This window comes from Gorilla gorilla, chromosome Y (assembly GCF_029281585.2).
Source record: "Gorilla gorilla gorilla isolate KB3781 chromosome Y, NHGRI_mGorGor1-v2.1_pri, whole genome shotgun sequence".
In the NCBI taxonomy this organism is placed as follows: Eukaryota; Metazoa; Chordata; class Mammalia; order Primates; family Hominidae; genus Gorilla; species Gorilla gorilla.
The window spans coordinates 30810256-30823034 of NC_073248.2; the positions used below are offsets into that span (position 1 = coordinate 30810256).

The following is a 12779-nucleotide window of genomic DNA, read 5'->3' on the forward strand; positions in this document are numbered from 1 at the left end:
AAACAATCTGTAAAATTTTCATTTTGATCTTGTTATAAATTCCATACTCCTTTATAATCTTTCTTAAGGAGTTGGTTAATGCTTCAAGAAATCCTTGTTAATCTGACATAGGGCACATATGCTGGTCTTGTATCAGTGTGTCTTTGACATTAATGATTAATTCATACAGGAACTGAATTTCTCTTATCTTTCAAAATTGTCCCTTAAAATCTCACATACCTCTTTTGCAATAGTCCTTGGGCCTTGAGGAGTTGAATAGCTTTAATTTCTGGACCTCTTTCTCAGGAATGCAGTTTATTTTGGTTGGCGTCTTTTACCAGCTTGAAGATGAGGCTTCAGTGTTTAAGCCTCAGCAGGACTCTCTTTTTAGACCAGGAGTCAAAGCTCTATAACTCAGTATCACAAAGACTTTAAAAGTACATACAGCAAGATACAAGGACATATAACCTTAATTTAAAGAAACTTGTTTCTAATCTCAGTTTTTCCTAAGCAAACCAAACAATAATAACGGCATAGGAATTATTTTGATAAAATGTAAACTCTGTTAGGCCAGTTACCAAAAGGCAAAAGAAACGACCTCTGTTCTTGTCACAGAATATTCTGTTGGAAAAAAACATTTTCTTTAGATCTTTAAGAATACATTGTTAGCATCAGACCACAACAAACAGAACCCTCAGAAGAAAATTTCAGAAGAAAAACAAACTTGTCTGAGCTGAAAATGAATTGAAGGGGAGTATTACTATTATGTGCCTTTGTTGGTGGTGGTGGTGGTGGTTGAGATGGAGTTTCACACCAAAACAAGCAAGATGCAATAGAAGTTGAACTTTGAGTTAAAATCTCTTATAATTTATTAAGAGAAAATCAACCCCTTATGAAAATTTCATTGTTTTACAAACCAATCTTTTAATGTATAAGTGTTTTTTGTTTTTTTACATCAAACCCAATCTCTAGAAAGACCATTGTAATTTCCGTTTAATCATAGACAACTCGATTATATGAAAGTTGGGTTTTTTTTGTGTTTTTTTTTTAATAAATCCTCTTATTGTGACTTATGCAGATGGGTCATGATATACTTGACTCTCTGGTTTGTCCTGAACATCCCTCTTTCTTAAACAACCAGTTGTTTTACTTAGGACTAAATTTACCATACAAGATTCTTTCTCATATGAAATTATTTCTCTTTAAGCTTTCTTACCAAAACAAAATCTCTTTATTTTTATAAAATTTCTTTTCACCTCTTTTATTTGCTGGTTCCTTTTACTTTATTATTATTATTATTATTATTATTATTTGAGACAGTTTCACTCTGCTATCCAGGCTGGAGTGCAATGACACGATCTTGGCTCACTGCAGCCTTTGTCTTCCAGGTTCAAGCAATTCTTCTGCTTCAGCTTCCCAAGTAGCTGGAATTACAGGCATACACTATCATGCCCCGATAATTTTTGTATTTTTAGTACAGACGGGTTTTCACCGTGTTGGCCAGGCTAGTCTTGAACTCCTGACCTCAGGTGATCCACCTGCCTCGGCCTCTCAAAGTGCTGGGATTCCAGGTGTGAGCCATCGTGCCCAGCTTACTTTGTTTTATACATAACCTAAGCTTTGAATTAGATAAAAAATTGTTCACGTTTTTAAAAAGACACCCTTTTTTCTAGAATGGATATTTTCCTACAAATATATTTTTTATTGGAAAATAAGCAAATAATGAAACATCTGTTATTTAATTTAACTTTAGATTCTAAATTTTGACAAATTTGTCTGCAAGTATTCATCCTATTACACTTACTTTAATTTGTTTAGCTAGATTATTTATAAAAACCACAACTGTAATTATTTAAAGTTATGAGACCACCATTGCAAAATTATAATGGAGACAGTGAAAAAGATTTCACCTAACTGACACCATCTTGCTTCTAATCTCCACACTGTCCTTGTTCATTCCTGGGGTGTAGGCCAAACTAACTTTGGAGGAAGTTAGTTTATAGTTTAACTTTGAAACAAAAACAGTAACATCTCTTTTCTAAAGTAAGCCCTACTACCTGTGTACTATACTGCTTGAAGCCAAAAGATTAGAAGTTATGGCAGTCTTACTAAATTCAAGATGTAACTATTTTTATTAAACTAGTACCAGTGTCTTCTTTATTAAAGAGCACACAAGCAGCCAGGTGTGTTGGCTCACGCCTGTAATCCCAGCACTTTGGGAGGACAAGGCAGGCGGATCACCTAAGGTCAGGATTTGAAGACCAACCTGACCAACATGGCAAAACCCCATCTCTACTGAAAATAGGAAAATTAGCTGGGCATGGTGTCATGTGCCTGTAATGTCAGCTACTCAGGAGGCTGAGTCAGGAGAATCACTTGATACCAGGAGGCGCAGGTTGCAGTGAGCCGAGACTGTGCCACTGCAATCCAGCCTGGGTGATGGAGCAAACTTCCATCTAAAAAAAATCTTTTAAAATCTCATTACGATATTTCAAATAGGGCAAACTGCTGCTATTTCAGAAATACAGCCGTTGCTCTCTCTGTCCTTTTGGCCTGGCTTGCAAAAAGGTGGCCTTTTACATCAATAAAGCCCTATAGTAGCCAAAATCAAAAGAGTTTCTCCTCTTTTTCTTTTTCCTTTTGCTAGCTGTTTTTCTTCCCCTACCGCGCCATCTTTTTTTTTCTCTCTGTCTCTGTCCCGTGGGAATTTAGTTACTTCAGAGGCTTTTTTTCCCCACAACTTGGAACTTCCTTTGGATTTGATCAAGTCATATACAGTTGATCAAATCCAGTGGGAAAAAGACCGAAAAAACAAAAACAGAAACAAACAACAACAAAACAGTTAAGCAAAACAAATGATCACACAGTTTATATGATTACTGAGTGCTCTGATGGTAAGGAGAAATTAAGACCAGCTGGTTGTTAATCTTAACTTTAGCCAAAGCAAACCACAGTTCAGTTACTTACCTATGGGTGGGTCTCAGGCTGATAACTGCTCTATACCATCCTAGAAGCGGGTTAAAAAAAAAAAAGAAAAGAAAACGAAGAACAACTCATCTTCCCTGTTGGAAGAGAGTACAAACTCCATAAAGGAGTTACCTGCCTTCCATCATCATGGAAGCGGGAAAAGCATGCCTTCCTTGTGTTAGAAGCAAGTAAAACTCAAAATAAAATAAAATAAGTTGTACAGCAAAATAAACTTCGGATCTTGAACAAATTTTGGGAGATCAGGGATTCTCTGGAGGGGCTTCTTCCAGGCCTCAGCAAATTGTCGTGTTGGTATAGTGCATAAAGACAGCTCAAGCTGGTACCAAGCACCAGTAGGAGATTCATGAAAGGTCAGAGGCACCTCCACTCAAAATCCCTCTTTGGTTACCTCAGTGTGAACCCCAAAAATCTCAGAGAGGTCTCAGTTAATTTAATTTAGAAGGTTTTATTTTGCCAAGATTGAGGACACACACCCATAACACAGCCTCAGGAGGTCCTGTCGACATATGCCCAAGGTGATGAGGGTAGTTGGGTTTTGTACATTTTAGGGAGACATGAAACATCAATATATGTAAGATGAACCATTGGTTAGGTGTGGAAATGAGGGACAACTCATTTCTGGGGAGGTGGTCTTCAGGCCATAGGTAGGTAAGAGAAAAAATGGTTGTATTCTTTTGAGTTCCTGGTTAGCCTCTCCAAAGGAGGCAATCAGATATACATTTATCTCGGTGAGCAGTGGGGTGGCTTTGAATAGAATGGGAGGCAGGATTGTCCTAAGCAGTTCCCAGCTGGACTTTTCCCTTTAGCTTAGTAATAAGATAGTTTCCTTTTACAGTTTCTTCCCCAACCCCTTAATAATCTCTGTTTTGTTTTTTTGTTGTTATTTGTTTTCGAGATGGAGTTTTGCTCTTGTTGCCCAGGCTGGAGTGCAATGGTGTGATCTCAGCTCACTGCAACCTCTGCCTCCTGGCTTCAAGCTATTCTCCTGCCTCAGCCTCCCCAGTAGCTGGGATTACAGGCATGCGCCACCACAACCAGCTAATTTTGTATTTTTAGTAAAGACGGGGTTTCTCCACGTTGGTCAGGTTGGTCTCAAACTTTCGACTTCAGGTGATCTCCCTGCCTTGGTCCCCCAGAGTGCTGGGATTACAGGTGTGAGCCACTGCGCCCAGTCATCTCTTTTTCACATTCTTTCAAAATACGTTTCACAAATTCTGGGTTGCTCATGTAAGTGGGATCATAAAGTATTTGTCCTTTCATGTCTGGCTTTCTTGGGCAGGTTCATCTGTGTTTTTAGCAGTATAATTTTACTATTTTTTATGACTGAATAGTAACTCCATTAAGTATGTACCACATTTTGTTTATCTATGCACATTTGAGTTACTGTGTTGAGTATCGCTGCTCTGAATATTGATGTAAATTATGTGTTCTAGTCTCTACAACTGCTGGATTGTGTGGTAATTACTTGCTGAACTTTTTAAAGGACGACTATATTGTTCTCCGCAGTGCCCGCACCATGTTAATTCCCACTGGCGTTGCCCAAGAGAATTTACAAGTATTTGCAATGATTTACAATGTTTTACAAGTATTTTCTCCAATTTTGTTTATTGTAATTTTGCTGTTTTGTTAATAGTGTCATTTGATAAATTTTTAATTTTTGTGAAGTCCAGTTTATTTACTTACTTTGTTGACACATTCTTTTGAAGTTTAAGAAATCATGGCTGAATACCATGTCACAGCATTTTTACTTGTTCTCACAATTTTATAGTTTTAGCTCTTATGTTTGAGTCTCTGATCTATTTCAAGTTAATTTTGTATGTGATCCAAGATAAAGAACCAGCTTTGCTTTTTTGCATGTAAATATCTCGTTTTTCCAATCCCATTTATTCAGAAGACTGACCTTTCTTCTGCTCAATGGTCTTGGCAGTCTCGTCAAAAATCACGCAAGAGTTTTTGTCCTGATTCTGTGTTCTGTTTTATTGGTCCGTATGTCTGTCTTTATGCTACTACTACACTGTTTTGATTGCTATAGTATTATAGTAAATTTTGAAATTAAGAAGTGTTCGTTTTTGTTCATTTTTCTTTCTTGAGATAAGAGCCTTGCTCTGTCACCCCGGCTGGAGTGCAGTAGCGCGATCTCGGCTCACTGCAAGCTCCACCTCCTGGGTTCAGGCCATTCTCCTGCCTCAGCCTCCTGAGTAGCTGGGACTACAGGTGCCCGCCACCACGTCCAGCTAATTTTTTGTATTTTTAGTAGAGACGGGGTTTAACCGTCTTAACCAGTATGGTCTCAATCTCCTGACTTCGTGATCCACCCGTGCCTGGCCCTTTCTTTATTTGTAAAATACAACTTCTGTTTTGAAGACAGAGGGTTTATGTGCAGATTTGTCACTTGGGTTTAATACTCCCAGGAAGTGAACATAGTACCCCACAATAAGTAGTTTTTAGCTCATGCCCCACCTCCTTTCCTCTCACATCTAGCTGACATTTATGTCCATATATACTCAGTGTTTAGCTCCCACTTATAAGGGAGAAACTGCAACACTTGGTCTTCTGTTTCTGAGTAAATTCGCTTAGAATTATGGCTACCAGCTACATCCATGTTGCTGCAAAGGACATCATTTTGTTCTTTTTTTGACTCCATAGTGTTCCATTGTCTGTATGCACCACATTTTCTTTGTCCAATCCAACATTGATGAGCACCTAGGTTGATTTTATGTCTTTGTGTTCCCAGACCAAACCGATGATTGGGCTGCTTATTCTCATGGGCCAATAATGAGATGCAGATGAATTGGGAAAGAAGAGCATTTATTTCTGAAGTAACCGGGTACAGGGAAAAAGCCAGGAAAATTACAAAGTATTCTAGAGCTTATACTTTCTAAGTTATATGTCAATGTGTAGTGTGCATTCATCTAAACTCATAAGTGATTAACAGCTTCTAATTTATAACCGAGGGGTCTGAGTTTTGAAGACCTTCCTCTGGAGCCTCAGTAAATTTACTTAATCTAGATGTGTCCAGGTGCTGAGGACCTTTATCCTGTTTCCTGCTAAATCGTGGAGGTTTAGGGAGTTTCTTTAGACCACCAATAAAACTTGTTTGTGTAGGTCTGGGGAGTTTCTTCAGATCCCCAATCAAAACTCATTTAATCCTAAGCAGATTCTGTTAAGAATTTGTTATCTTGTTATCTACAAGGCCCAGAAAAGGCCTGGGCAAAACTCCTGATGGACTGTTGTTACATTCCAGCCTTTATGTGAGGGCACTGACTCTTTCAGCTTTTAACATTTAAATTAACCACTCAGTCAGTGCTGAAACAGTTGTGATGGAGGCCTGCCTGTTCAGCTGTTAATGAGACCTGGCTTGCCACATTTGCTATTGTGAATAGCGCAATGATGATGAACAAAAGAGTGCATGTCTGTTTTTGTAGAATGCTCTGTTTTCCACTGGGTAGATACCCAGTAATGAGATTGCTGGGTCAAATGGTAGCTCTGTTTTAGGTTCTTTGAGAATTCTCCAAACTGCTTTCCACAGTGGCTAAACTAATTTATATACCCATGAAGAGTGTATAAGCCTTCCCTTTTCTTCACATCATCGCCAGCATGTGTTGGGTTTTTTTGTTTTTGTTTTTGTTTTTGGCTATTTTTAATAGTAGTCATTCTGACTAATGTGAGATAGTATCTCATTGCAATTTTGATTTGCAATTCTCTGATAATTAGTGATGATTGAACATTTTCCTTTTTTTTTTTTTTTTTTTTTTTGAGACGGACTTTCATTCTTGCTCCCCAGACTGGAGTGCAATTGCACGATCTCCAGCTCACTGCAACCTCCTCCCAGGTTCAAGCGATTCTTCTGCCTCAGCTTCCCGAGTAGCTGGTATTACAGGCGTGTGCCACCACACCCCACTAATTTTGTATTTTTAGTAGAGACAGGGTTTCTCCACATTGGTCAGGGTGGTCTCAAACTCCCAACCCCAGATGACCCGCCCACCTCGGCCTCCCAAAGTGCTGCAATTACATGAGCCACCATGCCCAGCCACATTTTTCCCATTTTTTGGCTGCCACTTGTATGGTTTTTTTTTTTTTTTCTCCTAGCAGAAAACAAATTATATGTCCTCTTTTAAGTAGATATACCCTTTTCATATCCTTTTTCCATTTTTTAATGCGGTCATTTGTTTTTTGCTTGTTGATTTGTTAAGTTCTTTGTAGATTCTGGATATTAGACCTTGGTCAGATGCATAGTTCACCAGTAATTTATCCCATTTTGTAGCTTGTCTGTTTACTCTGTTGGTAGTTTTTGTTTGTTTATTTTGCTGTGCTGAAGCTCCATACCTGAATTGGGTCCCACTTATCAATTTTCATTTTTGTTGCAATTGCTTTTAGGGACATAGTTAAAAATTGTTGGGCAAAACCAGTGTTGAGAAGGGTATTTTCTAGGTTTTCTTTTTTTATAGTTTGACATCGTACATTTAAATATTTAGTCCATCTTGAGTTAATTTTTATATATGGTGAAAGGTAAGGATCCAGTTTCATTCTCTGTGTATGGCTAGCAAGTTATTCCACCCAGCACTGTTAGTTGAATAGGGAGTCTTTTCTGCATTGCTCATTTTTATCGGTGTTGTTGAAGATTAACAGTTGTAGGTCTGTGGCTTTATTTCTGTGTTTTCTGTTCTGCTCAGTTGGTCTGACAATGTGTCAAAACAGCAGTACCATACTGTTTTGGTTACTGTATGTAACCTTATAGTGTGGTTTTAAGTAAAGTAGTGTGTTTCAAGATCATTTTTCTATTGCACTTCCTTAAGAATAATTTTTTTTTTTTTTGAGACAGAGTCTCACTCTGTCGCCCAGGCTGGAGCACAGTGGTGCGATCTTGGCTCACTGCAAGCTCTGCCTCCTGGGTTCATGCCATTCACCTGCCTCAGCCTCCCGAGTAGCTGGGATTACAGGCCTGTGCCACCACATGCAGCTAATATTTTTGTATTTTTAGTAGAGACGGGATTTCACCGTGTTAGCCAGGGTGGTCTGGATCTCCTGACCTCATGATCTGCCCACCTTGGCTTCCCAAAGTGCTGAGATTACAGGCGTGAGCCACTGTGCCCAGCCAAGATGAATTTTTTAATCCTGCAAAAATTGTTGTTGGTATTTTGATAGAGGTTACATTGAATCTGTGGGTCACTTTTGGTAATATTGACATGTTAATAGTATTTAGTTTTCCAAACTGTAAGTCCTTATCTTGGTCTTGATCTTAGAAGAAAAGCTGTCAGTCCTTCCTAGGTTCAACGTTATGTGTTTTTCATATATGGCCTTTATTATGTTGAAGACCTTAACATTTGTGCCTAGTTTGTAGAATATTTTTACCATATATAAGGATATTGAATTTTGTGAAATTGTATTTCTTATCAGTTGAGATAATCATGTGAGTTTTTTCTTCATTTTATTAATGTGTGTTAAATTGACTGATTTTAATATGTTGTTAATCATTCAAGAATTTCAGGAGGAAAACCCACTAGTTCATTACGTACAAACTTTCTATAACGTGTTTCTGAATTCATCTTACTAATATTTCGTTAGAATTTTTGCATTACTATTTATAAGATACATTGTTGTGTTCTTACAGTGTCTTTGTCCAGGGTCTCAGGATAAATCTAGGCTCAGAGCATAATAAATGAAATTTTTTTTTTTTTTGGTGAGATGGAGTCTCACTCTGTCACCCAAGCTGGAGTGCAGCGGCATGATCTCGGCTCACTGCAAGCTCCGCCTCCCAGGTTCCAGCGATTCTGCCTCAGCCTCCCAAGTAGCTGGGACTATAGGTGCCCACCACCACTCCTGGCTAATTTTTTGTGTTTTTAGTAGAGGTGGGGTTTCACTGTGTTAGCCAGGATGGTCTCGATCTCCTGACCTCGTGATCTGCCCGTCTCGGCCTCCCAAAGTGCTGGGATTACAGGTGTGAGCCACTGCGCCCAGTCAGTAAATTGAATTTTTAAAAAGTTTTTGAGAAGCATTAGTATTAGGCAAAACAGAGACCAGTATTTTAGACAGTCCTTAGATGAATTAGAATGTTACAGATAAGGTTTTCTCTGCTCTCTCTCTTTTGAGGGAACAAATTAGGAACGAAATTGACACCTCTTTTGTAGCAACACTATACCAGGCCTTTGATGGAGTGAGGCAAGCACAAGTAAAAAACACTATAGTATTTCCCACTGATTTGAGTGTGACTTTTTCTAAGTTGTTTACCTGGATGCTGTAGATCTGTGATTGTTTTCCATAGATTCCATCAGGTTATGTTAGGTAGTTTTGTTTTGGTTTTTTGGTTTTTTTTTTTTTGAGACAGAGTCTCGCTTTGTCACCCAGGCTGCAGTGCAGTGGCGTGATCTCAGCTCACTACAAGCTCCGCCTCCCGGGTTCACACCATTCTCCTGCCTCAGCCTCCCAAATAACTGGGACCACAGGCGCATGCCACCACACCCGGCTAACTTTTTTGTATTTTTAGTAGAGACGGGGTTTCACCGTGTTAGCCAGGATGGTGTCGATCTCCTGACCTCGTGGCTGCCCGCCTCGGCCTCCCAAAGTGCTGGGATTACAGGCGTGAGCCACCACACCCAGCCCCTATGTTAGGTAGTTTTAAATTTTTTTACTTAGGGAAGTGTGAGGGCTTGGGGCTTCTTCATTGACCATTTGGGCTCATGTCACCTGTCCTTTATTTATTTTTATACTGCTTCATCAAGATAATTTACATAATATACAGTTTACACATGTAAAGTATACAGTTCAGTGGTTTTTAGTGTACCTCATGGGTGTGCAATCACTATCATAATAAATTTTACAAATTTTTTTATTCCCAAATGAAAGCCCATACCCATCCACAGTCACATTTCCCCCAACTCCAAGAATTCAAGCAACCACCTGCCTGCTTATATCTGTAGATTTGCCTGTGTTGACTGTGTGTGTGTGTGTGTGTGTGTGTGTGTGTGTGTGTGTGTGTATGGTATGATATCATGTCTTTTTGACTGGTTTCTTTTTTATTTTTTAGCATAAGATTTTCAAGGTCTATTCATTTGCAGCATGTATCCCTAAACCACTTCTCTTTTAATGACAATATTACATTGTCTGGGTATAAACCGTTTTTGGTGGAGGAACTCTGTCATCAGTTTATGAACATTTAGGTTGTTTCTGCTCTGCCTCGTAGGTATTCCGAGTAATGCTATTATGAATACTTATAAACAGTATTTGTGTGGGAACATATACCCTCATTTCCCTTGTATAGATGCTAGATTATGTGGTGTAATAATTCATTGTTTACTCTGGGGGTTTTTTGTTTTTTGTTTATTGACAGTCTCACTTTGTTACCCAGGCTGGAGTGCAGTGGTACGATCTTGGCTCACTGTAACCTCCACTTCCTGAGTTCAAGCAATTCTCCTGCCTCAGCTTCCTGAGTAGCTGGGACTACAAGTGTGCACCACCACGCATGGCTAATTCCTGTGTTCTTAGTAGGGAAAGGATTTCACCATGTTGCCCAGGCTGGTCTCAAACTATTGACCTCTAATAATTCATCCAGCTTGGCCTCCCAAAATGCTGGGATTACAGGTGTAAGCCACCGGACCCGACCTCATTGTTTATTCTATTAAGGAACTGTCAGATTAATTTTCAAATGGCTACATCATTTTACATTTTCCTTTTTTTTTTTTTTTTTTTTTTAGACAGTCTCACTGAGTCATCAGGTTGGAGTGCAATGGTGATAACTCACCTCACTGCAGCCTCTGCCTCCTGGGTTCAATCAATTCTCCTGCCTTAGTCTCCCAAGTATCTGGAATTTTAGGCACACACCATCATGCCTGACTAATTGTTTTTTGTATTTTTAGCAGAGACGGGGTTTCATCGTGTTGACCATGCTTGTCTTGAATTCCTGGCCTCGTGTGATCCACCTACCTCAGCCTCCCAAAATGCTGGGATTACAAGCATGAGCCACTGTGCCTGGCCTATATTTTTATTCTTAATTTATAAGTTTCCCATTTCTCCATCTTCTCTGATGCTTGTATACTATCTCCTTTTGATTCTAACCATACTATTAGTTTTGAAGTAATATTTCATTTTTTCTTTTCCCAAATGGCTATTTGTTAAGCATCTTTTCATTAACATATTGTTAATGGGTATATTTTCTTTGGTGAAATGCATATTTATTTCCTTTGCCCATTGTTTAATTTGGCTATTTTTCTTTTTATTATTGAACCGTAAATTATATGCATGCTTATTCTTGCTAAAAATTCCTTCTCAAGTATTAAATGTGTCAGTACTTTTTTCTTTTCTGTGAGTCATCTTTTCACTTTTTTTGTTAGTGTCCTTTGAAGTACAAAAATTTTAATTTTGATAGAGTTTAATTATTTGCATTTCTTGGACTTCATTTGTTTTTGTCATTGCTAAGAAACTATTGCCTAACCCATAGTCATACAGATGTACTATTTTTTTTTTTTTTTGCATGAGTTTTGTGTGATATCTTATATTTAGGTCACATTCATTTCGAGTTAATTTTTCTGTACATTATGAGGTAGAGGTCCAACTTCATTCTTTTACATGTGGATTTCCAGTCCTCCCAGAAACATTTTCTCATTGCATATTCTTGAAATATTTCTGGAGAGAATAACAAACATTTTAAGTTCAGCATTTAACTTTTTTATTACAAATGTTAAATAAAAGTGTGAAAATGTTTTATTATTTATATAGAACTCTTTGCATTGAAAATTTAGCATGTGAAGAACTTCGTCCATATGCCCTTAGTTTTGATAATGTGATTCACCCACAGAGAAAGCCAGGGTAACTAAATATGATACTATAATCAGAGATAGAGGATCTTAACATTGCTCACGCTGTACGTATTTGCATATGGATGCAAATGTATTTCTGCCAGTTTAGAATATGTGCCATTGCTTTGCTACTTGGCACTTAAAATTAACATTAGTAGTTATACCCCTCAGTACTTTTGGCTTCAGGTTTTTCTTCATTATCTTGTCTTTGGCCCAAGTATAAGAATCTACGGATTCTTTCTCATAAAACAGTGTCTACAAGGAAAAATAAAACAACGCTTTTTCTTTATTATAAAAGAGAATTGGAGGGAGGCTGAGGCATCGGAGGGAGACTGAGGCAGGAAACTTCCTTGAACCCAGGAGGCAGAGGTTGCAGTGAGCTGAGATTACGCCGCTGCACTCCAGCCTAGGCAACAGCGTGAGGCTCCGGCTCAAAACAAAAGAAGGAAGAATTCTGTCTTCTTAGGTGCTTTCTTACATCTTTTTTTGTTTTAATATATAATTAGTAAGCTTTTGTATGTTGTCCTTGTTTTCATTTTTAGTTCTCTCTCATATTCTCTTGATATCATTTTAAATGAAATTAATTTACCATTTAGAAAATTCCTTGATCCAAAGTAAAATATGAATGAATACATGCTTTTCTTATAAATTAGTATAATACCTGAATTTCATATTAATTTTGTAGATGATGGAGGATGTTGAGTACCGTGAACTAGACTTTGACTTTTCCTGTGACTTAATTTAATGTGATTATAGAAGATATTTTCTCTGAAGTGTGCCTGTAGAAACTTATTTCTCAAAAATAGTCAATACTGCTCATGTAGATGAGTATTTTGATAATTTGTATAATAGAAGTGATAGCCTGTTAGAGGATACTAAGTATGAATATTTTTTTCTTAACCTGAAGGAAGAAAATGAGAAGAGAACACAACACAAAGATCATTCAGATAACGAATCCACATCTTCAGAGAAGTAAGTAACTTTTAGCACCCACTCAACATTTCTGTCTAAAATACATGG

General features: G+C 38.1%; 1 protein-coding gene across 18 annotated transcripts in view; it reads left to right on the top strand.

Annotated features, from left to right (window-relative positions):
• UTY (ubiquitously transcribed tetratricopeptide repeat containing, Y-linked) overlaps positions 1-12779 on the top strand; it is a 245450-nt gene that overhangs the window by 160587 nt on the left and 72084 nt on the right. For all 18 annotated transcript variants that reach the window (XM_055377186.2, XM_055377177.2, XM_055377188.2 and 15 more), the window contains one exon: positions 12667-12731. In XM_055377186.2, coding sequence (XP_055233161.1) covers positions 12667-12731 — 65 coding nt within the window. The remainder of the gene's footprint in view (positions 1-12666; positions 12732-12779) is intronic.